This window comes from Capricornis sumatraensis, chromosome 16 (genome assembly GCF_032405125.1).
Source record: "Capricornis sumatraensis isolate serow.1 chromosome 16, serow.2, whole genome shotgun sequence".
NCBI lineage: Eukaryota > Metazoa > Chordata > Mammalia > Artiodactyla > Bovidae > Capricornis > Capricornis sumatraensis.
In genome coordinates this window covers 77,171,641-77,197,502 of record NC_091084.1, presented here as the reverse complement: position 1 = coordinate 77,197,502, position 25,862 = coordinate 77,171,641, and the positions used below count along the sequence as shown (strand labels likewise).

General features: G+C 51.8%; 2 protein-coding genes across 3 annotated transcripts in view; one reads left to right on the top strand and one right to left on the bottom strand.

Moving 5' to 3' along the window:
* CKAP5 (cytoskeleton associated protein 5) overlaps positions 1-5,620 on the top strand; it is a 95,320-nt gene extending 89,700 nt beyond the window's left edge. The window contains exons 39-44 of one of the 2 annotated variants that reach the window (XM_068989358.1): positions 655-843; positions 936-1,073; positions 1,490-1,573; positions 1,655-1,814; positions 4,791-4,879; positions 5,026-5,620. In XM_068989358.1, the coding sequence (XP_068845459.1) occupies positions 655-843; positions 936-1,073; positions 1,490-1,573; positions 1,655-1,814; positions 4,791-4,879; positions 5,026-5,268 (903 nt within the window). In that variant the 3' untranslated portion in view covers positions 5,269-5,620. Of the gene's footprint in view, positions 1-654; positions 844-935; positions 1,074-1,489; positions 1,574-1,654; positions 1,815-4,727; positions 4,880-5,025 lie in introns of both variants that reach the window. The other variant, XM_068989357.1, reaches the window with a different exon arrangement.
* Positions 5,621-8,823: 3,203 nt separating this feature from the next.
* Positions 8,824-23,211, bottom strand: F2 (coagulation factor II, thrombin). The gene is made up of 14 exons (XM_068988131.1): positions 23,063-23,211; positions 22,555-22,718; positions 21,906-21,930; positions 21,625-21,675; positions 20,158-20,263; positions 19,924-20,060; positions 18,412-18,726; positions 17,980-18,108; positions 17,777-17,903; positions 16,607-16,774; positions 15,938-16,111; positions 15,503-15,684; positions 9,219-9,289; positions 8,824-9,083 (listed from the first exon to the last, which is right to left on the bottom strand). Exons 1-14 carry the CDS (start codon positions 23,139-23,141, stop codon positions 8,940-8,942), a joined length of 1,872 nt encoding a protein of 623 aa, XP_068844232.1. The 5' UTR covers positions 23,142-23,211; the 3' UTR covers positions 8,824-8,939.
* Positions 23,212-25,862: the final 2,651 nt, after the last annotated feature.

Sequence of the window (25,862 nt, the reverse complement as noted above, 5' to 3'; positions counted from 1 at the left end):
AGTCAGTCAGCCAGGCACACCTGAATAATACAGTTGTTCTCCATTTTCCCTTTCCTTCTATACCCCCAGTTCAGGCCTAAAAAAATTCCTGGTCTCAAACAGTGAAAAGATAGAACTATTTTGTGAATGTCTCCAGTTTTCTTAGAATCTAAAGGCAAGAAGTTTGATGAGACAAATTTCATTTCTCATGGGGGAAAAAATATGTATAGATTTATAATGTTTTGGTCTCTTTTTGAAAAACTGCAGATGAACATATCTGTAACGTTATAATACTGTTACTGCACTGTCATAGTGTAAAATATTTTTGTTTCCTCAGAGTAGATTTGATTAGGTAATATGAACTACTCTCAGGAACCAAACATACCCAGGACAGAATTTCCACATTTCCTTGTCGTTTAAGGTCCCCTCTCTAGGGTGTGGGAAAGAGGAATGAAGATGGTCAGGTAGACGACTTGTCACACTTTAAGCAGTGACATGGTTGAAGTAAATGATATTGTCCACGTTAGCAGCTGAACTCGACAGTTCATGCGGTGCCACTTGCACGTCCCTGACCATCCTTTAGAGGTGACCCCAGAGCTTAGGGAAACAAATGGTGGCAGAGGTTATCCTCATTCTTCAGTGACTCCATCTGACTTTCGTTTCCTTTTTAAATAGTGTCTCTGGAGGATGGTTCGACTACTGCCTGATACCATCAACAGCATTAATCTGGACAGAATTCTTCTGGATATACACATTTTCATGAAGGTCTTCCCCAAAGAAAAACTCAAGCAATGCAAAAGTGAATTTCCCATAAGGACCCTAAAAACACTGCTGCACACTCTGTGCAAACTGAAAGGGCCCAAGGTGAGTGAGAGCCGCAGGCGTCCCCGTGGTAGCTTAAGAGAGCGTCACGGATGTGGCACTGCTGCCAGTCAACACGCACGCTTCTCCCGCAGATCCTAGACCACCTGACTATGATCGACAACAAGAACGAGTCAGAGTTGGAGGCCCACCTCTGCCGGATGATGAAGCACAGTATGGACCAGACCGGGAGCAAGTCTGATAAGGAAACAGAAAAGGGCGCATCTCGAATTGTGAGTGTCCTGAGTTGAAAGACTGAGAGAAGTGGTCTTGCCAAAGGGAGAGGCCGCTGGAGCCTGTCTTCCTCAGGGCCGAAGGTGGAGGCTCAGGGATTAGTCCAGTCACCTTGAAGTTCTCAAATATCAGCTCTCACCTTGTGCTTTTTGTCCCTAACAAAAGTCTCTGTGTCCATGCCTAAGGCATCGATTGGTCCCCAGATAAATGTAAGGAGGGACTTTCCCCCCTAAGTTTAGTTGAAAACCTGAGACTGTTAATGTTTCTGCCGCAGCCTCCGCAGCTCTGCTTCTGTTATCTGCGGAACATACCAGGAAGGACTGAAGTTTGAGAGAAGATATTCGTGTCTTATCCAACCACTGGTTCCTGACTAATAACTCAGATCTAACCAATGGTTCCTTCCTTGTGTCTTTAGGATGAAAAATCATCAAAGGCCAAAGTGAACGATTTCTTAGCTGAGATTTTTAAGAAGATTGGCTCTAAAGAAAACACTAAGGAGGTGAGAGGGAAAAGGTTGACCCAAATGGGGATCTGCTTTATGGAAGAGAGTCACTAACATCTGTCTCCACCTCCTTTTCAGGGCCTAGCAGAGTTATATGAATACAAGAAGAAATATTCGGATGCTGACATTGAACCATTTCTGAAAAACTCCTCACAGTTCTTCCAGAGCTATGTTGAGAGAGGCCTTCGGGTGATTGAGATGGAGAGGGAGGGCAAAGGCCGCCTTCCCACCTCGGCAGGTACGGCTACCCCGGCGCCTCCAGGACAGGCTCAGGCTGCTCCCCGCCTCGCCACCAGGCTGCCGCTGGGTCTGCGTTTCTGTCCCTGCCTCTCAGGCGTAACGGCCACAGTGAGGCAGAGTGGCCAGCCCTCACTCAGCCTCGATCCATGTCAGGGTCCAGCACCGGCCGCGCGCTGTCCTTGGAAACAGCCTGTGCGCTGGGCCTGGGCCTCCGCGCTCTCTTGGTCCCCTCCTGCCTCCCTCCTGCCCCCAGGGCTCTCTGGCCGATTCTTCCTCTCCGAGCTCTTAATGTTGTTGTCGCCCTGGGTTCTTACTCTCACCTCCGTAATTAATCCTACTTCTCTCATCACTTTAAATACACTTTCTATGCCAGCAAAGCCCAATTTTCTCTGTTCTCCAGCTCAGACCTCCTCCCTGCTCCCAGCTGAGAGCTCATGCCTGACATCAAACACCAAGTTCCTGGTAGTCCCCAAAACCTGCTCCAGTTGCATTCCTCTCCATCTCACTGGATGGCAGCTTTGTTCTTCTGGTTTGCTTAACCCCCAACTTTTGAGTTTTCTCTTCCCCTCCGTCAGGGAATCCCTGTGAGGGACTTGTCACATGGTCCAGTGGTTAAGACTCCGTGCTTCCAGTGCAGGGGACGCAGGTTCAGTCCCTGGTTGGGGAACTAAGATCCCGCTTGCCACATGGTGCAGCCAAAAAAAAAGAGAAATCTTTCTGACTTGACTTGCCAACATACAGGGAATCCACCCACGCTTCCGCCCTCCATTGCCACTCCCTGCTTCTCTTACGCGGATTACAGCACTGAGCCCCATCTCCCATAGTCACGTCCACACAGAGCATCAAAACCACGCTCCTCAGACGCTTTCCAAAGGCTCTCCCTTTCATTCAGCGGAGCAGAAAGCCTTACACGAAAGGTCTGACATGATGTGGGCTCCTGATCCCTCTAGAACTGTCTCCCTTCTGCTGCCCTCTCTGACTTCTGTCCCACGGCAGCTTCACTGGCCCCCTCGCCATCCCTGGGGCACGCCAGGGGCCCCCTCGCCATCCCTGGGGCACGCCAGGCACACACCTTCTTAAGGCCTCTGCGCTGGCTGTCTCTTGTTTAGATTGCTCTTCTCCACGACAGTCTTGTTTCCTCCTTCTCATCTGTGTCACTCAGTGAGGCCTGATCCACAGCTTGCAACCCACCCCTCACTCCTCCTAGTACTTCACCTCCCCTGACACACACCGTAAAACATGATGCTCATTAGATTGATTGATTGATGTCTGTTTCTGCTAAAATTTAAAATTCACGAGCGTAAAGATTTTTATCCATTTTGTTGCCTGGCACATAGTAGGCACTCAGTAGGTATTTTGTTGACTAAATATGAGTGAATGCCTGTCCTGATGTTAAGCTGGAATATTACTGTCCACACAGTGAAAAAAGCCTGTGTTAGAGAATTACTGCTCAAGGATCTAGAGACAAAAGGAAGACTTTGGAGGTGTGGCAAAAAATAGCCCAGAGCCTTAAACCAAAACGAGGTCTAGCTGCTGCAGTCCTCTCACCAGGCAGAGCCCTCACAGTGGTCCTGTATTTAGTTTTTTGCAAGGGCAGTGGCGCTCACCTACTCTTAGCTCCGAACTCTGTGCCTGTGAGACTTCGTCTGCGCGTCTCAGGTTCTCTCTCACCACGTACCTCTCTAGGCTGCAGTGTCACTTGTCTTGTTTCTTCTTATTGTTTTGTTGTTGTTGTTACTGGGTTTTTTTGGTTTGTTTTTGTTTTCCCCATAGTTGGTCTTGTCCTTAAATCCCGTAAGTTATGCTTCTCCACGACCCAGAGTCCCTTCTGGAAGCACAGTGAGCTGTGTCAGGGGCCGCATGCGGGTGTCCCTGGTTGAGGTCATCGGGACAGGGCCTCCGTCTCTCATGTCCAGAGTCCTTTCTGGGAAAGTTTGACATTTGCAGCGCAGGCATGTAACCCCACCGGTAACTGAATGCCTGAAAGTGCTCAGGCTTCCCACGTCTCTGCGTTATTCTTCACTTTTCGCCCTCAGCGTATTCTCATCTGTACATGAAAGGATCCCTGTTTCTCAGGAGTAGCCTGCTTTACTTTGTTCTGTTTGCCATAGAGGCTTTTCTTCCCTGTTCTCTTGGCTTATGTGATGTCTTTTCATTGATATCAAATTGGATATTTTAAATGCTTGCATTTTGTGGTGGTTCTCAGAAATTTAGAACTGTGATAGATTTTGTTTTGGTTTGATTTGGCTCTGGTTTTCCCCACTCCTCCCAGAATATTGATGTCAATGCTCCCGCTCCTCCTCCTCCTCTCTGGACACCTCAGTTTCCTCCTCTTCCTCCTGAGCTCCTTGCTGTCCTCCCTGATTGGAATAAGAACGTTCCCCTGTGTATCACCTGGTCGAAATCAAGTCTGATTCTTGAAAGTATTTAAAGTCCTTTAGGTTCTTTACTTGGGCACTTAGCATTTACTCAGGAGTAGCTCAGGCTCTTTGGATTGCCCAGTCCAGCCAGGGGTGACAAGGATAAACCGCTGCGGAGCTCAGGAGGCAGAAGGGCGGCCCAGCTCAGCACTCAGCGCCCTTCTGGGGCCTCCCTGGTGGTCCAGTGGTTAAGACTCCTTACTTCCACTGCAGGGAGTGTGGGTTCAGCCCCTGTTCAGGGAACTAGATCCCACATGCCACAGGATGAGGCCAAAAAAAAAAAAAAAAATCCAGTGCTTTTCTCTTATCAGTTTTGGAAGTTCTCATTAAGTATATCTTATGTATCTCAGAGTATCTTTTATCACCAACTCCAGGTAGTCATCAGGCAGAGCGGTTATATTCAAGGCCCACATCGTTCCCTTCAGTGGGATTTTAACAAGGGCAGTCGGGGCAGGGGGTATATATCTGAACACTCCTACCTTTCCCCTTAGGCATCTCCCCTCAGATGGAGGTCACGTGTGTGCCCACCGCCACAAGCACAGTGTCCTCCTTAGGTAACACAAACGGAGAAGAGGTGGGGCCATCCGTCTACCTGGAGAGGCTGAAAATCCTCCGGCAGCGATGCGGTCTGGACAATACAAAGGTACTGCTCGTCTCCTGGGGGGCGGGGAGGGTGGTGACCAGCAGGTCAGGCCAGGGTGGCCAGAGAGGCTGCAACCCAGCCTCGGCGTGTGTTGCTCCAGAGCCACCTCCCGACCTGCTTGACAGCATGCCTCCTTCTCTCGACAGCAGGATGACCGACCTCCGTTGACCTCTTTGCTCTCCAAACCAGCAGTTCCCACCGTGGCCTCCTCCACAGACATGCTGCACAGCAAACTCTCTCAGCTCCGCGAGTCGCGGGAGCAGCACCAGCACTCAGACCTGGACTCCAACCAGACCCACTCTTCAGGAACCATGACCTCCTCCTCCTCCACAGCTAACATTGATGATTTGAAAAAGAGACTGGAGAGAATAAAGAGCAGTCGCAAATGAACCGCCCCCCTCCCCTGGCGCCCTGCAGCTTTAGCTGACTAAGCTAGGAGTCCTCATAGTTGCGTCGGCCTCGGCAGGCCTAGTGTGCACAGACTGGCTGTGTGTATCACGCCGTGGACCTGGGGGAGGAGTCGTCGTGGCACAAGTCTTTTGCACATCGTCCGCTTCTCTCCGCCAGCATCCTGCCTCTCTAGAAGACTGTCTGTGTCTTAGTTTAGTGTACAGACCTGTAAACAGCGGGCCTCCTCTCAGCTCAGACTAGTTTCCATATCCTTTTTCTTTTTAATTGCTCATTTGTAAAGTTGTCCTAATCTTTCCTAGCTTTTAACTATTAGAAACTCTTGACTAGTTTTCCTTTGAGTTTGTGAGCTCTTGTAGCCCTGAAGGGTCACTGTATTCTGTATGAATGCATGGCATGATACAACTAATTTAAGAGTCTTTTATAAATAAAGTTTGCATTAACTATAACTGTGTTCTAAGATGCTCCATGTCAGGGAGTATTGGGCAGCTGTCCATTGCCTCTTCTTGAGACCTGCTGGGTGCTCAGCCAGTTAGTTAGAGAAAGGCCCATCATCACTCCTTGCAGAGCTCTACGTCTTCATGGCCCACAGGCTGGATGCTGTCTTTCATTCCTTTGGAATAAGAGGAACTCGACTCTCCTGCTTTCCACATGCAGCTCCTAGGAGAGCAAAGAAATCTTTCTTCCTTGTTCTGAGATTTTTAGTCGCGATGTCCATCCCATCATCACCATGGTTCCGAGGAGCTCTTGGGTCTCCTGCCACTTGCTGCCTGGGCGCGTGTGACCTTGTGCCCAGGGGTCAGCTGGGCCACAGCGGCGGTCACAGCACAACCAGACTTGGGGCCACCCTCCTAAAGAAATACGGAGAGCACAGAGGCTTCCTGCCTGGTTAGCAGAGTCTGAATCTAGACGAACAGTTGCTTCACACTCTGTCTCAGTAAAGATTAGAAATAGGGCCTCCCTGGTGGCCCACTGGCTAAGACTCCGCAGTTCCAAGGTGTCCAGGATCTATCCCTGGTCAGGGAACTAGATCCCACATGCCTCAACTAAAAATACAACTAGCCACAACTGAGATCTGACACAGTTGAATAAATCATGTTTTTAAAAAAAAGCTAGAAATAAGCTGAGGGCTCACCTCTGCAGTACATTCCACAAGGCCCCCTTCCACAGTCAGAAAACAGTTAAGTCAAAAGCACTTTTCTACACACCTCTTAACTGGTGTTCAAGAAATGAAAGGGTGATGGGAAATGAATCCTCTGTTGATTCTAGTCATGATTTTCAGATGGTCCACATGCTGCCTGAAACAATTTGTCTCTCCCTTCTAATAGGAACATAGAAGGAAGCCTTTCACTGAAAGGAAGACAGAGGAGAAGGAACATATTTAGAAGGAATGGCTGTGCTTGGATCTTGAATTAGCACAGCTAATTTGAAAAACCAAAGTGGCCATCAGTCTTGTGAGAAGGTACGCCCTTGTTGAAAAAGCAGATTTGGGGTATTACAATTAACAATGCCTTACCCCTGCTCTGGGTTAAAGCTCTAGGCTGCCAAGATCCTGCACGCTCACTGAGTTTCCAGTTTTTACCCTACTTTCTGGTCAACTAGAACCTAAGAATGAGGAACTCAGTCCTAATTCTTCCTTGATATATTTTTAAAAAATGAGAATGGGAAAAAAGGAGAGGAAGGGGAGAGGTGGATAAAGATACCTACCTTAGGTCCCCTCCAGCCTTAAACCATGAAATCTAAAGATCTTAGCTCCTAGGCCCAGAAGGTGACCACCCATGCTCCCCCCACCTCTGAGCCCGGGGTTGAGAATTCCACATGCTAGATGTGGTCACCGAGAGATCAGTGCCTCACACCAGAGGCAACTCCCTGGCACACACATCGTAGGCTGCAATGCCCGCTTCCCTGAGTCAAACACACACCCAACAGGAAGAGCAATACGCCGAGGTCAGCTAGAAACTAGAGCTACATAGAAGGGCAACGATGTGTCAGAGCTACGCGCCGTCCCACACACTGCCCTCCGACCACCGCACACTGAAGCACGTGCTGTGAAAAGACACCTTCAAGGTTCCATGCCTCTTAAGACTGTCCAAACCCTTTAAGAATCCACTTCCACAACTTGTTCCCATTTCTTAGGAAAACAAATTACTCCAGTCTGACAACCACGGTGGGAGTGGGAATTCCAGGCAGCAACAACCCCACCACTAGGCTTTTTCAGGGGCCAGAGAAGAAAGTGGCCGAGGAACTTTCACCACACGAGGAGCAGGGAGAACGAGAGCAGCGGTGACGCGTGGAGAGCTGACCAGGTACCAGCTGCTCTACTAAGCACACAACGCCAAGGGCCTCTAATCCTCAAAACCTTATTAGGTAAGTTACGTCGTCATACACATCTTATACATAAGGGAACTGAGGCTCCAGGAAGTCAAGTAACTTAACCGTGTTTATCCCCCTGCCCTTTCCTTTCCCCACTGCACTTGGTGGCTTGCAGAATCCTAGTTCCCCGACCAGGGATCCACCTGGGCCCCAGCATTGGAAGCACAGAGTCCTAGAGTCCTACCACCAGGGGATTCCCATGATTATCCTTTTTAAGGCTGACACCAAAATATGGGCTTCCCAGGTGGCTCAGATGGTAAAAAATCTGCCTGCAATGCAGGGCACCTGGGTTTGATCCCTAGGTTGAGAAGATCCCCTGGAGAAGGGAATGGCTACCCATTACAGTATTCTTGCCTAGAGAATTCCATGGACAGAGGAGCCTGGTGGGCTACAGTCCATGGGGTCGCAAAGAGTTCGACGCGACTGAGCGAGTGACACTTTCAGGCAGCCTGATGCTAGGGTCCCTACTCCAATCTGCTATCCCACAACCCTTCAGAGGGAAGACACTTAAAATACCGAGCCTTTGAGGGGCATAGGTCTGATACTTTAATAATCTGTGCTCAGTCACATCCGACTCTGCAGCCCCATGGAGTAGCCAGTTGCATTTCCCAGGCAAGAATACTGGAGAGGGGTGTCACTTCCTACTCCGGAGGATCTTCCCAACCCAGGGAGCGAATGCTTCCCCCCCGCCCGCCCCCGCCTCTTGCCTGTCCTGCATTGATTGGCAGGCGGAGTCTCCCTCCAGCACCACCTGGGAAGTCCCTTAATGACGTTAGATGGATGTAACTACTCACCCCTCACTAGACTGCCCTCCTCCCGCCTCTTCTCTGGAGGCTCGTCCCAGGACAAGCTCTTCACACTCCGGCACAGGCTTCAGTATCTCCTATATTTCAAGTCAGACTTAGACCCTGCGTAGCCATGTGGCCTTGGACAAGGTACTTCTCCAAGGCTCAGTTACTACCTTGTGTGAGGATTACATGAAATAATCCATGAATGCCCCAAGCCTGGAATATCTGAAGTGCTCCTAAGTTCAGGCTGCCATCTCCCCTCTCACCTGGCCCTGTTCTCGGGGTGGCGGGTCCTTCGCGTGTCGCTTGGCCAGTGGTGGGACAGGCTCTTCTGAGCTGCCCCATGAATGGCACTGGGAGTCCCGAGGCTCATTGATAGAGTCACTTTTATTGAGAAAGATAGTTTTAGGAACAAACCACAAAAATAATTCTTTCACTGGATCGGACTCTGTGATTTTGCAGTGAGAGGAGCCTGGGTTGTGGGTGGCTCCCTAACTTCCGAACCGATCAATGACCTTCTGTATCCACCTCTTCAGGCGGAAGACGTGTGTGTAGAAGCCGTATTTTCCATCCCTGTCACAGCCTTCACCCCATGAGACGATGCCCATTTGATACCAGCGGTTGTTAGAGGGGCTCTGAGGAAGAAACATGGGGGTTCCAATAGAGTCAAGTCCAAGGGAGGGTCAAGCGATTGTTCCTGAAACCTCGGGTCCCTCCCCGTCCACCCAGAAAGATCTACCCACCAGCTCCGGGCCTTCGGAGACGCTTACCTTCATGACGAAGGGTCCCCCGCTGTCACCCTCACAAGCGTCCCCTCGTTTGCCTTCCCCAGGCTTGTAACCTTGAGAGAGAACCACAGTGCTCAGGGAGCGAGCAGCTCACGCTCCAGCCACTCTCCCCTCCAGAGATGCTGCGGCTGAGTGCCCCCGACTGCTAGCCCTCCCCGACTCTGCGCATTGCCTCAGCCCGCACATCCAGCCCAGGCAGGTTTTGTCAGCTCTGCCTTCAACACGCAGCCCCAGGCCAGCCACTCTCACCGCTTCTGCACCGGGCCCATCACACACCACTCTCCCCCCGAACCGCTGCTTTCTCTGCCTCTCCTTTCGCTGCCTCCAAGCCAGTCGCCACCCAACAGGCAGAGTGACTTACAAAACCCACAGACTGACAGGCAGCTGAGAAAAAGGGCAGTTGCCTTTATCCAAACATCCCCAAGCCAGCACCCTCCACAAACAACGCAGAGGAAATCAAAGAACAACAGAAGCTACACCGTCAACATAAGTGTAACCCAGAGAACACCCAGACTTCAAGCTGCTTTAATGTATCTAAAGGCAAAAGTGTTAGTCGCTCCGCTGTGTCCAACTCTTTGCAAATGCACAGACTGATGCTCACCAGGCTCCTCTGTCCGTGGAATTCTCCAGACAAGAATACTGGAGTGGGTTGCTATTTCCTTCTCCAGGGAACCTCCCCAACCCAGGGATCAAACCCACACCTCCCGCTTTGCAGGCAGGTTTGCAGGTTCTTTACTATCTGAGCCACCAGAGAAGCCCATTAGTTAGATACATTAATTAATGTACATTTACTAATGTATCTAACTATACATTTAATATCAAAACTTATGTGGAGATGAGGAGGGGAAAATATCTTCTAGGTCAAAGAAATAGATGCATAGGAGTTAGGAATCTTGTAAATAACCCCAAATCTGCAAACTGAATAGATGAAAACCAAGTAGATCTATACAAAGATACAACAGGACAACAATAAATACGAACGAAAATAGCTCAGCCAACAAAAATCCCCAAACACAAACATGAAACAGAAGAAAACTGTGACTGAATTAAATATCAAGCGGGGAATTCCCTGATGGCCTAGTGGTTAGGATTCCAGGCTTTCACTGCTGTGACCCTGGTTCAATTCCTGGTTGGGAAACAGGTCCTCCAAGCCGCTCAATAGGGCCAAAAACAAGAAAAGATATCCTCAAGCAAAATTTTGGCATGTGAAAAAGAATGAATCAGAAATTCAAAAATTAAATGGACAAAACAACAGTAAGTAGGTTAAAAGCAGAAAGTGGTTGAAATGGAACTCAGACTAAGGGAAGAAAGGAAGCAATGGGACCGAACTAATATGTACAATGTAGTCCAAGAAAACTTCATAGAAATAAAAGGTCAGATGTGCATACTGAAAGGACCCACTGGGAACCTGGCAAAGCTGATCTAAAACACTCAGCTCTGAGACCTAGCCTAAAAACCTGAGACTTCAAAGATGAGGAAAATACCTTCAAGGCCTCCAAGCAAAGAAACCAACTCCCTTGCATGAGCAAAAGAATTACACTTGGCATCAGACTTTGAAAACAACATTCAAAGTAAGTAACAACAAATTCAAGGGAGGAAAACTTAAACCATGGATTTTATAGCCAATGCTGCTGAACTTCAGGTAGCAAGGCTACAGAAAACCAGTTAGTTACATACAAGAACTCAGGAAATTCTTAACCCATAAAACCCTCTTGAAAAGTCTGCTAGTGTACAAGCTCCATCCAACCAGGAGATGGATGCTTCAACGAAAGGGCTGATTAACTTCCAACAAGCAGAAAAAATACAATGAAAAGTATGAGAGGAGAAAAGAAAGAAGAAAGTACACTCACTGACCGTAACTCCCTCCTATTGACGACACAACAATTCAGTGTCAGCTTCAGTTCAGCCTCTCAGTCACGTCCAACTCTTTGCAACCCCATGGACCGCAGCCCACCAGGCTTCCCTGTCTACCACCAACTCCCAGAGCTTGTTCACACTCAAATCCATCAAGTTGGTGATGCCATCCAACCATCTCATCCTCTGTCGTCCCCTTCTCCTCCCACCTTCAATCTTTCCCAGCATCAGGGTCTTTTCCAGTGAGTCAGTTCTTCACATCAGGTGGCCAAAGTATTGGAGTTTCAGCTTCAGCATCAGTCCTTGCAATGAATATTCAGGACTGATTTCCTTTAGGATGGACTGGTTGGATCTCCTTGCAGTCCAAAGGACTCTCGAGAGTCTTCTCCAACACCACAGTTCAAAAGCATCAATTTTTTGGCACTCAGCTTTCTTTATAGTCCAACTCTCACATCCATACATGACTACTGGAAAAACCACAGCTTTGACCAGACAGACCTTTGTCAGCAAAGTAATGTCTCTGCTTTTTAATATTCTGTCTAGGTTGGTCGTAGCTTTTGTTCCAAGGCGCAATCATCTTTTAATTTCATGGCTGCAGTCACCATATGCAGTGATTTTGGAGCCCAAAAAATAAAGTCTGTCACTGTCTCCACTGTTTCCCTATCCACACAACAGTTAAAAAACTAGAAGAAACTAAAGGCATTTCAAAAAGGGGAAAGACCAAAGATAATGACCAGAGCAAAAATGCAGCCCTTCCTAGTTATATGAAACTGTTTGAAACAACTCACAACATCAGCAACACATTTGGATCAGGAACTGCCAACGGACGTACAGTGCAGTGGTGGTTCAAGAAGTTTTGCAGAGGAGACGAGAGTCTTGAAGATGAGGAGCGTAGCGGCCAGCCACTGGAAGCTGACTAAACGATTGAGAGGATCATCAAAGCTGATCCTCTTACAACTACACGAGAAGATGCTGAAGAAGTCAATATCAACCATTCAACAGTCGTTTGGCATTTGAAGCAAATTGGAAAGGTGGAAAAGCTCAATAAGTGGGTGTCTCATGAGCTGACCACAAATCAAAAACATCGTCTTCTCTTATTCCACACAAAAACAACTAACCGTTTCTCGACTGGATTGTGATGTGCTCGCTGAGTGGATTTTATGTGACAACCAGCTCAGTTGCTGAACCAAGAGGAGGCTCCAAAGCGCTTCCCAAAGCCAACTTGCACCAAAAGAGAGCTTGGTCACTGTTAGCCGGCCCGCTGCCCGTCTGACCCTCTACAGCTTTCGGAATCCCAGAGAAACCGTTACATCTGAGACGTACGCTCAGCCCGTCGACAAGATGCACCAAACCCGCAACGCCTGCGGCCGGCATCGCTCAGCAGAAAGGGCCCGATTCTCCTTCGTGACAACACTCGACCACACACTGTGCAACCCACGCTTCAAAAGCTGAACGAACGGGGCTCAAGTTTTGCCTCATCCGCCATATTCACCTGACCTCTCGCCAACCAGCGACCAGGCCTTCAAGCATCTCAACAACTTTTTGCAGGGAATGACGCTTCCACAACCAGGAGGAGGCAGAAAATGCTTTCTGAGAGTTCACTGAATCCCGAAGCACAGATTTTTATGCTACAGGAATAAGCAAAGTTATTTCTCACTGACAAAAACATGTTGATAATAATGGTTCTAATTTTGATTAATAAAGATGTGTTTGAGCCTAGCTATAATGATTTAAAATTCATGATCCAAAACCGCAAAAAACCCGCAACTACATTTGCACCAACCTATTAATACTTCCTACACTGATGTTGTGAACCCCTCAAAGTCATCCATGCATTTTGACCTCTTTCCATGAATCACAGATGTTCTTAGTGCATCTAGAATGGTGAGTCCTTTCCATAAGCTTTTCAATTTACTTTGCCCAGATCCATCAGAGGAATTACCATCTATGGCAGCTGCAGCCTTATGAAATATATTTCTTAAAATCATAATACTTGAAAGCCAAAACCACTTCTTGACCCATGGGCTGCAGACTGGATATTGCGTTAGCAGGCATGGAAACATTAATCTTGTGGAATCTTGTGGTGTGTCTTCATCAGAGCGCTTGGGTAACCAGGTGCATTGTCAATGAGAAGGAATATTTTGAAAGGAATTTTTTTTTTCTGAGCATCAGGTGTCAACAATGGACTTAAAACAGTAATCTATATTGTAAACAGATGCACTGTCATCAGGCTTTGCTGTTCCATTTAGGGAACACAGGAAGAGTAGATTTAACATAATTCCGAAGGGCTGGTGGCTCAAGTGGTAAAGAATCTGCCTGCAATGCAGAAGACCTGGGTTTGATCCCCAAGACAGGAAGATCCTCTGAAGAAGGCAATGGCAACCCATTCTAGTACTCCTGCCTGGAAAATTCCATGGACAGAGGAGCCTGGCTGGCTACAGTCCATGGGGTCACAAAGAGTTGGACATGACTGAGCGACTAACTCTTTTAGGGCCCTAGGATTTTCTTAAGGGTAAAGGAACATTGGCTTGAACTTTATGTCACCAGCTGTATCAGCCCCTAACAAGAGAGCCAGTCTATCCTTTAAAGCTTTGAAGCCAGGCATTGACTTCTCCTCTCTAACTATGAAAGTCCTAGAGGGCATCTTCTTCCAATATAAGGTGATTTTGTCTGCATTGGAAATCAGTGGTTTAGTATAGTCATTTTCATGAATTATCTTAGCTGAATCCTCTGAATAACTTGCTGCTTCACATTGCACTTGGATATTATGAAGAGAGCTTCTTTCCCTAAACCTCATAAATCAGTCTCTGCTAGCTTTTAAGTTTTGGCTTTTAAGGGAATGTTGGGGCTAATTCTGTCCAAACCACTAAAACGTTCTTCATATCACCAATCAGGCTGTTTTGCTTTCTTATCATTTATATGTTCACTATAGAAGGCAATGGCACCCCACTCCAGTACTCTTGCCTGAAAAATCCCATGGACAGAGGAGCCTGGAAGGCTGCAGTCCATGGGGTTGCTGAGGGTAGGACATGACTAAGCAACTTCACTTTCACTTTTCACTTTCATGCATTGAAGGAAATGGCAACCCACTCCAGTGTTCTTGCCTGGAGAATCCCAGGGACGGGGGAGCCTGGTGTGCTGCCATCTATGGGGTCGCACAGAGTCGGACACTAGTGAAGTGACTTAGCAGCAGCAGCAGCACTTTGGGGGGACAGGCTCACACTGCACGGCATGCAGAATCTTAGTCTCCTGACCAGGGATTGACCCTGTCCCCCCTGCAGTGGAAGCATGAAATCTTAACCACTGAACCGCCAGGGAAGTCTCTAGAATAGCACCTTTAGTTTCCCTTTAGAATTTTCCTTTGCACTTGCAGCTCAGCTAACTGTTTGACACCAGAGGCCTAGGTTTACATGCCTTGCTCCTTAAGCTTAATCATTTCTAGCTTTTGATTTAAGATGAGAGGTACAGCTCTTCCTTTCACTTGAACACTTAGAGGCTATGGTAGCGTTATTAACTGGCCTAATTGCTATAGTGTTGTGTCTCAGAGAATAGAGGCCCGAGGAAAGAGGGGCAGTCAGAACAGTTTGCTGGCTATATGGGTGCAGCTCGTGATGCCTCAAAACAATTACAATAACAACATCTGATCACAGATCACCATAACAAATATAATAATGATGAAAACCTTTGACACATTGTAAGAATTACTAAAATGTGACACAGAAACACGAAGTGAACAGATGTTGGTAAAATGGCTCCCGTAGACTTGACACAAACCTTCAATTTGTACAACAAACAAAAAAAACATAATATCTGGGAAGGGCAATAATGCAAGGCAAAACCCTAAGCATCCATCGATAAACGAACAGATGAAGAAGACAGACAGCATTACTCAGCCTTAAAAAAGAATGGAATTCTGCCATCTGCCATAACATGGATGGACCTAGAGGGTAGTGTGCTTAGCAAAATAAGAAAGACTGAGAGGGATAAATACTGTGTTATCACTTATCTGTGGAATCCAAAAAATAGAACAGATGAATATAACAAAACAGAAAGAGACTCACTGGCAGAGAACAAACTAGGAATTACCAGTGGGGAAAGAGGGATGCGGAGGGGCAAGACGGGGCTGCGGGTTAAGAGAGAGAAACCACCACACACAGACTGAATAACCAAGATATACTGAACAGCACAGGGAAATGCAGCCATTATTTTGTAACAACTTTAAATGGAGTATAAGCTATCGACACACTGAATCACTATGCTGTACACCTGACACTAACATTGTGTCTCAACTATGTTTAAATAAAATGTATAATATGTAAACAAATAAAGCGAAGCCAGGACTTGAACACAGGCCCGCGCTGTTAAGGGGTCTCATCCTCCCACCCCAGCCCCGCCACACCCAGGGGACTTGCCGGCACAGAACATGTTCTCGGTGATGCGGATCCGGGTGGAGTCCTTGCACACTGGCCGCTCCACGAGAGGCAGGTTGACCACCTGGAGGACGCTGGGCTGCACCTCGGCAACGTTGGTGGTCCACGTCTCCCTCCGGTTGCCCCAGCCCGTCACCCGCCCTTTGAACCCAACCCGGAGCAGCCTTTGGGGAAGGGAGAAGGACCCAGTGAGAAAAGACCCGCCCAGGAGTCTCCCGGCCCCAGCACCACCCCTTAGAGACCCGAGCCTAAGACCCGTGTGGCAGGAAGGCCCGAGGCCTGGAAATGGGAATGAGCTTCGGCAAGGCGACAGGATGTCAGAGTTGGGCCCGGAACCCAGCCCAGGCCCCCTCAGCCTCGAGCCGCCCCCCCCCCCCCCCCGCCGCCGCCCCCCGGCTGCCCTCCTGGCTGCCCCACTTGGCTGCTGTCTCCTTGTCGGGCAGGCACACGGGGTGGATGTATTCGGAGAACTCGATGGGCCTCTTGAGCTTCAGCAGGGCGATGTCCCGGTCCAGATTCTCCTTCCAGTTGTACCTGGGGTGGATGTAGATCTTGTCCAGCATGGAGATCTTTTCAACCTTCCGCTCATACCTGTGCAGACCCCAGCAGAGAAAAAAGAGAAGCTGCAGGCCACCGAGGGAGGTCGGCAGGTTCCTCAAGGAGGGAAACTGCCTGCCCTCAGGGGCCAGAAGTCAGGGTAAGCAGCGGGCCAGCTCCGCCTTGGCAGGCCCCCAGGCAGCTGCTTCTTGGCCTGAAGCTGCCCCAAGGCTCGAGAATCAAGCAGCCCAGGCAGCAGCGGGAGGGACACAGGCTGCGAGCCCTGACCCAAACAGCCTCTACTCAGGGCTCATGCCTGGGCCGCGTCCTGATGCCTGCAGGGGCACCAAGGGCAGGCCAGGACTCTGCTCTCTGCCAAGCCTTAGCTTCTCTGTCCCCAGGTCCAAGCTTTAGTCAGGACATGGGCAAGTCGACTTTATAGCAGGGACTGCTGGGTTTTCTACTGCAAGAGATGTACACAGACATACCCCCAGTGTCTCAGAGCCACAGGGCCCGCACAGTTGGCCACACACCCAGGGCCCCCTGTACCTGGTGCGGGAGTGCTTGCCGATGCGCACCAGCAGGTCGGCCTCGGTGAAGTTCTTGTCCCAAGGCGGGTACAGGAGACAGTGGGCGGCCGTAAGGACCCAGCGGTCACTGATGAGGCTGGCCCCACACAGCAGCTCCTGGGGACTCTTCCGAAAGAGCATCACCTGCCTGAGGGGGGAAGCGGGAAGCATCAGCAGGTGGCAGGGTTGGGTGGCAGGCTGCCCCATTCACCAGCCCTACAAGCAGAAAGGTCTGTCTAGTCAAGGCTGTGGTTTTTCCAGTGGTCATGTATGGATGTGAGAGTTGGACCATAAAGAAGGCAGAACGCCGAAGAATTGATGCTTTTGCACTATGATGTTGGAGAAGACTCTTGAAAGTCCCCTGGACAGCAAGGAAATCAAACCCGTCAATCTAAAGGAAATCAATTCTGAATATTCATTAGAAGGACTGATGCCAATGCTGCGGTCCTTTGGCCACCTGATGCGAAGAGCTGACTCACTGGAAAAGACCCTGATGCTGGAAAGATTGAAGGCAGGAGGAGAAGGGGACGACAGAGGATGAGATGGTTGGATGGCGTCACCGACTCAATGAACATGGGTTTGAGCAAACTCTGGTAGATAGTGAAGAACAGGGAAGCCTGGCGTGCTGCAATCCATGGGGTTGCAAAAAGTTGGATACGACTAGTGACTGAACAACAAAAACAAGCAGAAAGTCCCAAGTTTAAGAACTAATTGGACAGAGTTAACTGCTGGGCCCAGACCCCAGCTTGACCTGGCCACCCTTGGGGACAAGGCATCCATGTGACACGAAAGGGCAGCCACCTGCGTTTTGCACCTCTCCTTCCCCCGCTCCCCCACTGAGCTTTTTCCAGGCCAGAGTTGGCACAGCTTAGCAGAGCTCTGGGGTCAGAAGAACTGGAATTGAGTCCTGCTATGTAACCCATTCACTAACAGCATCATTTAGACGAGTCCCTTAAGCGCTCTGAGCCTCAGCTTCACCATCTGATTTGGAGAAGTAACAAACCCAAATCTAAACAGGTGGCAGTGAGGACTCGATGCGATGCTGGTGTGGGCTAGATAACCAGTGGAGCCTAAGTCTGTGATCGGAGAAGGCTCCGGGGCGCGGGGTGGGGGGCGGGGAGAGGGCGCGGGGGAGGCGAGGAGCACGCACCAGGGCGCGAGGCCAACCTCCGCGTCCTGACCCTCCACGATGCGCCCCTCTATGTAGGACTCGAAAAGCTCCGTCTCCGTTTTGTCCTGCAGCTTCTTCTTCTCGAACAGGGGTCGCAGGCCGCAGTCTAAGGGGCAAGCGGGCCGGTGAGAGGCGGAGCGCCGCCGCGCCCCCGCCCGCACGGCGTGATGCCCGCGCCTTACCGGCCTCCCCGGCGCCGAAGGTCTTCTCGTTGAAGAAGGGCTGGAAATGGTCCTCAGACGTGCGTCCCTCGATGGCCGCGTCCGGGTCCTCACCCAGCCCGTCTCCCAGGTCTCCATCCACCGGCTCCCCTGCAGGGACCCAGACACGGGCTGCGGCTGGGCCGGGCCACGCCGCACCCGCCGCTGGACCGCCCCGGGCCCCACCCCGGGGAGGCCGTGTGGCTTGGCGGTTAACCGCGCGCGCACCCGGCTTGCTAACGAACCCAGCTGGCGGGCCTCACTGGCCCCAGCTGTGGGCAGGGGCTAGGCGCGCCCCTACCTGGCTCAGGAAGGCCCTCTGCACACGTGGGAAGCCTGAGGCCAGGGAAGGCTCTGCTCCCGCTCTGGCCGCCAGGCCCTGTGCTCTCTCAGGCCCCGGCCCTGCCCTCTCACCGCAGTAGTCCAGGTCACAATACTCAAAGTCGCCGGGCTGGTCGGCCACGTAGCACCAGGCGCCCTCCTCGTCCCCGTCTGGGTTGCGGCAGAAGTTCTCCACCAGGGGCACGGCCGGGTTGAAGTCCTGGTCCTTGCTCAGGGCCTTGGCCTTCTCGCTGCTCCAGGCAAGGCAGGGGGACCCGCGTGTGGTCACCGCCAGCCGCCCCTGGTACCCCCGGCCGCGGTCCGGGATGCACATTTCCAGTCCAGGCGACTGACTGGTGGTGGAGCCTCCCGACCGTGGGATCACCTCCACTGTGACTCGGTCCTGGCCTGGTGGGTGAGGAGAGAGAGGGGACAGAGAGCATGGGACCACAGTGGAGCCAGACAGGACGGGAAGCTCTGCCCCATGACCTTTGACCTGTATGATGTCAAGTCACTTAACCTCTCCGAGCTGCAGTCCGTTTGCCTGTGAAAGGGATCGCTAATGAGGTTTTTTTTTTTTGCAGGGTTGTTGAGATTTAAACAAAAGATACTGGGCGCAAGTGTCTGGGGCGTGACTAGCCAGGGATAGTGCCCAGGTTTCACCTCCCGCGCGATCTGTACTCAATTGCTAGTGCCCGCCTGGAGTCTAAGGGATTCTGTGTGTTCACAAAGGCCCAGCAGGAAAGAGAGCTGGATCGGCTGAGGATGACAATCCATGTTTGGCAGATTGAGTTACTGGCACTAATTTCGTTATCTCTGCCTGAATCCACACCCTCTGTCCTGTTATTTTATAAACAAAGTGTAGCCTCCACCTCTCGACCTTGGCCTTAATCACTTGACTTGCTCTGGCCAAAGGCATGTGGGCAGGACTGACTCTGCCAGTTTCTGTGCTTCCGTTCACTGTTTGGCATTTCTGCCATTTCCATGGAAGAAGCTGCAGCCTTTCTGCCTCCCTCATCATGGAAAAGCGGACCTGGACCCACCCACCCGAGCAGCCGAGCTCGGCTGGACCCACTGTTTGAAGCGGGGCCCCCTGCCAAGCCCAGCCTACATCTGGACCCCACGGACTGCAGCTGCAAGGAGCAGAGCCACCCCAGTCGACCTCCAGACACATAAAAAATAAATGCTTACTGGTGTCTGCCCCCGAGCTTTTGGGGTTTGTTGGTCATTCTGTGGGCTCTGCGGCACTATTGTGACTATAGCTAGCTGCCACGTGATGGGAATTAATAACGAGAATCATGCAGGGCTGGACTGTACGAGGCTTGCTGTTGGCGCTCAAAAAAGGGCATGTGGACTGAGATGGTTAGGAAGGGCTTCCTGGAGAGAAGGCCCCGAGCAGGAAGGAAAGCATATTTAGAATGAGCCACGTCCTGGAAGCAAGTGGAGGGAGAGGACGAGGCTGGAAGTGGACTTGCTCTGGCCTCCTGACGTCACTAACTGGGAAGTGTCGGTAACTAACCCCGGTCAGAGGGTGCTGGCATCTCGATTCCTGTCCTGTGCTGCCAGCCCGCGCAGACCCGTGGGCCACCGACCGCCCCTGCTCACCGCACACGGGGACGCTGCACGCTTCTCTCCGCAGAGTCGGGGATGTGGTGTAGCACCAGGGCCCAGTAATGCTGCCATCCGGGTTGCGGCAAAAATTCTCCCGCAGATCGGCCCCCGGGTGGGTGGTAAAGTTGATTCTGAAATAGAAAGACGCTCAGCGAGAAGCCTCCCCCCACCACCCCCAGTGTCTCCTCGCCCCCAGCGTCTCAGCAGACAGGCCTGCCCATCACTCACTCTGGCTTATGTGGGTAGCGACTCCTCCACAGCTGGCACTCGATGCCTGACCGGGTGACGCTCACGTTCCCTCGGTAGTTCATCCCCACACCTTCAGCACAGTTGCCTGCAGAGACCCAGTCCAGGTGTCTGATGCTGAGGACTTGTCCACCCACCCTTCTCTCCTCGTAAAGCTCTGTTGGTCCATCCCCTCCAAGCTGCTTCTGCTCCATGACCCTTAACCTGCCTTTACTCAGCACTTCCTTTGTACCCAGAAGGTCTACAACCCATTCAACAGCAGGCACCCAACACTCACTGAGCGCCCCCTGTGTGACAGCCATGTGCCAGGCGCTGTACCTGGGACCAAGGACACAGCCACGAATAAGGCGATCAGAGCCACGGTAGGTCCCTGCCCGCACGGAGCTCATATCCAGCGGCTCCCCGCAACAGAATGAAAGCGTGAACAAGGTCCTTAAATCCGGCCCTGGTTTGCCTGTCCTGTTATCTCAGTCCTCAAGCCTAGGGGCCTTTGCACACGCTCTTGCCTTGGCCTTGGAATGCTTGCCTGTTCACTCATCAGGGCATCCCACACATACAAGTAAAACTACTCCTGGAATTCTCTGGGCACCTGGAACAGAACTTTTCCATCAACTAATTTGATGTTTTGTCTTTTTGCTTTCCTATGAAACTATGAGCTCCCTCATTCTCTTAAAATTCCCAGCACTTGACCATAGAACTTGACAGATTGCAGAGGTTTAGTGAGAGGTCTACCGGATAAATTACTTAACCCGTGAAAGCATGGCCAGTGGTTAAAGCCACGCTGCGGGGCCTACTGCCATACTAACGGCGTATTCGGGATGCAGTGGAGGAGGGACGATGTGCCCGGAAGGCCCGGCAGGGTGGTGCATTTGCACCAGTTCTTGAAGGACGGGGCGGGGTGGGGTGGTTCAGCGGCGAGGGCTCTCCACGGGGAGATAATCATGCTAACAGGGGCCAGGATCTGACATAGCTTGGCCTGTTTAGAGAAATGCCTGCTTTCAGGAAGCGGGGGCTCTGGGTTCAGGGTTGGTGCGATGCGAGAGAAGGCTAGAAGGGAATGTTACATTCAGAACCCACCAAGTTCACCAGTCTAAGAAGCCTGTGCTTTATTCTGGGGGCAACAGGGGCGGTGTTGGAGAATGAATGTGACGTTATCGAAGCTCTGCCTTGGGGACACGGGGAAGACTGATTGGCATGGGCAGGGGCTTGGCTGAGAATGAGGCCTTAGCATTAATTCATGACTCGTTCATTCATTTCCTCCTCCACAATGAATCATCGTAGGGATGATTACCAGGCATACAGCCAGGGGCAAAGACGCATCCTTGACCTCAGGAACAGAAAGGCTATGTCAGCTGCCAGAGGCCACCGCCCCTAAACCCCGGGCCTCGACTCCTACCCCACCCCTACTCTGCACACGGGGGTCTCCCCACCCCCGTGTCAGTTCCTCACCTTCCAGACATTCATTGAGCTTTTCTCGAGGATTTCTCGCCGACTCACAAGCTAGAAAAGACCCAGAGACACCACTGAGACTGAGGTGGGGACGGGGCAAGTAAAGGGTGGGACAGCGCTCAGAAATAGAGGAGCGGGCAGGCGATGGAAGGAAGGAAGGAACGAGGCAGGGGCGCAGGGACGGGCGGCTGGGCAGACCAGAAGGCTCTCTGGGGCGGAGCACTCTGCAGCTGGGGTCCCCAGGACTCCTCTCCCAGAGCAACATCTCTCCGCGCGCTCACCTGTGTACTTGGCCCAGAACACATCCTGAAAAACAAGGCTGAGTATGAGGCTGTGGCAGGGTCCCTTTTGCCTTTTAGAGTCAACTTTGTCTTCTCCCTACGTGCCCCTCTTCCCTTACTCCGGTTACCCCCTGGGGACGTGAGGGGGGCTGCCTGTACCCCTCCACCATTCCCAGGTCAGCCAAGATGGAAAGGGATTTCTGTGGGTGGAGTAAACTGGCGAGAAGGGGCCCAGGAGGATCCCCCAGGAAGGGAAGGCTGCTCGGGGCTCCCGGGACACTGAGCCCCAGGCCTGACGGGAACCTCAGCGCCCGAGGGCACAGAAGTCACAGCAGACCTAAAGCTAAGACACGCGGCCAGCGCCAGCCGCTCCAGAGATCCCAACGCAGACAGACGGCTGAAGACCGAGGAGCCCCCCTTCCCTCGAAGCCCCGGAGCCTCGCAGGACCCTGGGGCCTTGACAGAGCCAAGGCGCTGGGCGCTCCCAGAGAGACTGAGCTGCTCATCCCTGCGGCCCAGTGAAACACGACGCGACCAACAGAGAGCTGCCGAGTTCCTCGGGCCCCTGCTCTGTGCTCCTGCACCCGGGACCCCTTCGGGGGTGCCGGGACCCCTTGGGGGAGCCGGGCCTGCCTCACCGGGGCCTCACCGTGGCACTGGGGGACTCCAGGGCCTCGAAGGCCTCCTCGCGGCTGCACGGCTCCTCCAGGCACTCTCGCTCCAGGTTGCCCTTCCGCAACTCCTCCAGGAAGCCCTTGTTGGCACGGCGGGCCCGCTGGAGCAGCGAGGATGCTTGCTGATGGGCCAGGAACACTGCAGGGGGGAGGAGGGTGGGATGGCGGCCACCGTGGGGGCAGGAAGCAAGCCCTGCTGGCTTCCGAAACGGAGGGAGGGGGCCTCTGGGATGGCAGCAGGCCCCGGAAGGCTGCTAATGGCAGCCCACTAGCCCCCTCCTTCCACGGGTCACCCCCAGGACACCTTCCATATTGCCTGAGAGCAGCGGCCACTGTCTGTCTGGCCTGGAGCGCCTGGCCCCTTCCCTGAGCTGGACACGGTGCGGATCTGGGGACCGGCCCTGTTTCTCTCAGTGGAGACCCCAGCCCACAGACCCACACCCTGGTCTGCCAGCCTATCGCAGCTTCCAGCGCCCCCCTTACCATGCTGGCTGTGCGCGAGGCTGAACAGGGCAGCCAGGGCCAGGCACCCAGGCAGCCGCGGGCCTCGGACGCGCGCCATGGTGTGTCCGCTCCCGGCACTTCTCTGCGGGCTGGTCCTGACCCCACCAGGTTAATGTTGAACCAACATGAAGAAATCAGCCGGGAGGCGGAGGTCGGCAGTTCAGGGCCATAGGGACACGCAGCTGGAGAGCCCACCCCCGCCATCCGGGAGGAAGCCCCAGAGCGGAGCCAAGAGGTGCTGCCACCGTCCAGCCTCTCCCTCTCCGGCGTCAGTGGGGTCACAGGGTTCTCCTGCAGGCTCCTTCCCACCCTAACGCACGGTGATGGTCGCTTTGACCTCTGTGAGCCTGTCTCCTCCTCTGGGCGGTGGGGAGAGTGTCTTGCTGTAGAGACTGAAGGAGATTCTGAACTTAGGAGGGGCTTAGTGAGCAGCAGCTGTGTGCAGGAAAGCCCGCGGGGAGGGCTGTGGAGTCCACCGTCCACACGCAAGGAAATGGAGGGCAGGGTGTGGCCAGCTGGGAGCCGGGGTCCCAAGTCCCTTCCCTGCCTGGGAGCCGGGGAGGCGTGTTGTGTGTAGCCAGGAGGAGGAGCCGGGCCCTGGGCCTCCCAGGCCTCCGGTCTGTCTTCGTTCCCAGGTTGCCCAGGACGGGCGGCCCGCAGCAGCAGCTTAGACCCCCACGCCTGCCGGCCTCCGGGGCTGGGCCCTCCCTCTCCCTCTCCCGCCGCCTGTCTGCCCCAGGGCCGGGCCTCCCCCACCCCCTGATTGCAGTATGAAGGGTAAATATTAGTCCTGGGTCAAACTGGGACAGAGGGCCAAAGAGCAGGAGCATGGGGCGCTCGGGTTCTGCCTCGCCGTCCTCCGGGCCTGGCCGTTTGCGGTCTGCACTGGGGTCATGTCCAGTGTGGGAAGATCGCAGGGAGAGGCCCAGGGCAGCGCAGGGGACGAGGGGTGCCAGGGAGCCAGGGACCAGCGCTCCTAGGGGTCAGCTCAACTCCTGGGTGGCCTGCTTCCACTGTATATATATATGTATTTACATTATACATACACTCACTCCTGTTTTTCTATGTATTTTAAAAACTGAGGTTTAGCTTGTATACAACAATGTTGAAACAACTCAGTGTTTCACTCAAACTGTTACTATACACACATCCATGTTCAGTTCAGTTCAGTTCAGTGCTCAGTCGTGTCCGACTCTTCGCGACCCCATGAATCGCAGCACGCCAGGCCTCCCTGTCCATCACCAACTCCCGGAGTTCACTCAGACTCACGTCCATCGAGTCCGTGATGCCATCCGGCCATCTCATCCTCGGTCGTCCCCTTCTCCTCCTGCCCCCAATCCCTCCCAGCATCAGAGTCTTTTCCAATGAGTCAACTCTTCGCATGAGGTGGCCAAAGGACTGGAGCTTCAGCTTTAGCATCATTCCTTCCAAAGAAATCCCAGGGCTGATCTCCTTCAGAATGGACTGGTTGGATCTCCTTGCAGTCCAAGGGACTCTCAAGAGTCTTCTCCAACACCACAGTTCAAAAGCATCAATTCTTCGGCGCTCAGCCTTCTTCACAGTCCAACTCTCACATCCATACATGACCACTGGAAAAACCATAGCCTTAACTAGATGGACCTTAGTCGGCAAAGTAACGTCTCTGCTTTTGAATATGCTATCTAGGTTGATGATAGCTTTCCTTCCAAGGAGTAAGCGTCTTTTAATTTCATGGCTGCAGTCACCATCTGCAGTGATTTTGGAGCCCAAAAAATAGTCTGACACTGTTTCCACTGTTTCCCCATCTATTTCCCATGAAGTGATGGGACCAGATGCCATGATCTTCTTTTTCTGAATGTTGAGCTTTAAGCCAACTTTTTCGCTCTCCACTTTCACTTTCATCAAGAGGCTTTTTAGTTCCTCTTCACTTTCTTCCATAAGGGTGGTGTCATCTGCATATTTGAGGTCATTGATATTTCTCCCGGCAATCTTGATTCCAGCTTGTGTTTCTTCCAGTCCAGCGTTTCTCATGATGTACTCTGCATATAAGTTAAATAAGCAGGGTGACAATATACAGCCTTGACGTACTCCTTTTCCTATTTGGAACCAGTCTGTTGTTCCATGTCCAGTTCTAACTGTTGCTTCCTGACCTACATACAGATTTCTCAAGAGGCAGGTTAGGTGGTCTGGTATTCCCATCTCTTTCAGAATTTTCCACAGTTTCTTGTGATCCACACAGTCAAAGGCTTTGGCATAGTCAATAAAGCAGAAATAGATGTTTCTCTGGAACTCTCTTGCTTTTTCCATGATCCAGCGGATGTTGGCGATTTGATCTCTGGTTCCTCTGCCTTTTCTAAAACCAGCTTGAACATCAGGGAGTTCATGGTTCACGTATTGCTGAAGCCTGGCTTGGAGAATTTTGAGCATTACTTTACTAGCATGTGAGATGAGTGCAATTGTGCAGTAGTTTGAGCATTCTTTGGCATTGCCTTTCTTTGGGATTGGAATGAAAACTGACCTTTTCCAGTCCTGTGGCCACTGCTGAGTTTTCCAAATTTGCTGGCATATTGAGTGCACCACTTTCACAGCATCATCTTTCAGGATTTGAAACAACTCCACTGGAATTCCATCACCTCCACTAGCTTTGTTCATAGTGATGCTTTCTAAGGCCCACTTGACTTCACATTCCAAGATGTCTGGCTCTAGATTAGTGATCACATCATCATGATTATCTGGGTCATGAAGATCTTTTTTGTACAGTTCTTCTGTGTATTCTTGCCACCTCTTCTTAATATCTTCT

Bases quoted from the DNA above. Each gene is read 5' to 3' on its own strand.
- F2 (XM_068988131.1), bottom strand. From the start codon at position 23,141: ATGGCGCGCGTCCGAGGCCCGCGGCTGCCTGGGTGCCTGGCCCTGGCT. The intron at 18,727-19,923 runs GTGAGCAGGGGC...CTCACCCACCAG, and splicing joins GTGCAGCGTCCCCGTGTGCG to GCCAGGACCGAGTCACAGTG. The intron at 9,290-15,502 runs GCAAGTCCCCTG...TTCTCTCTCAAG, and splicing joins CGAGAACATGTTCTGTGCCG to GTTACAAGCCTGGGGAAGGC.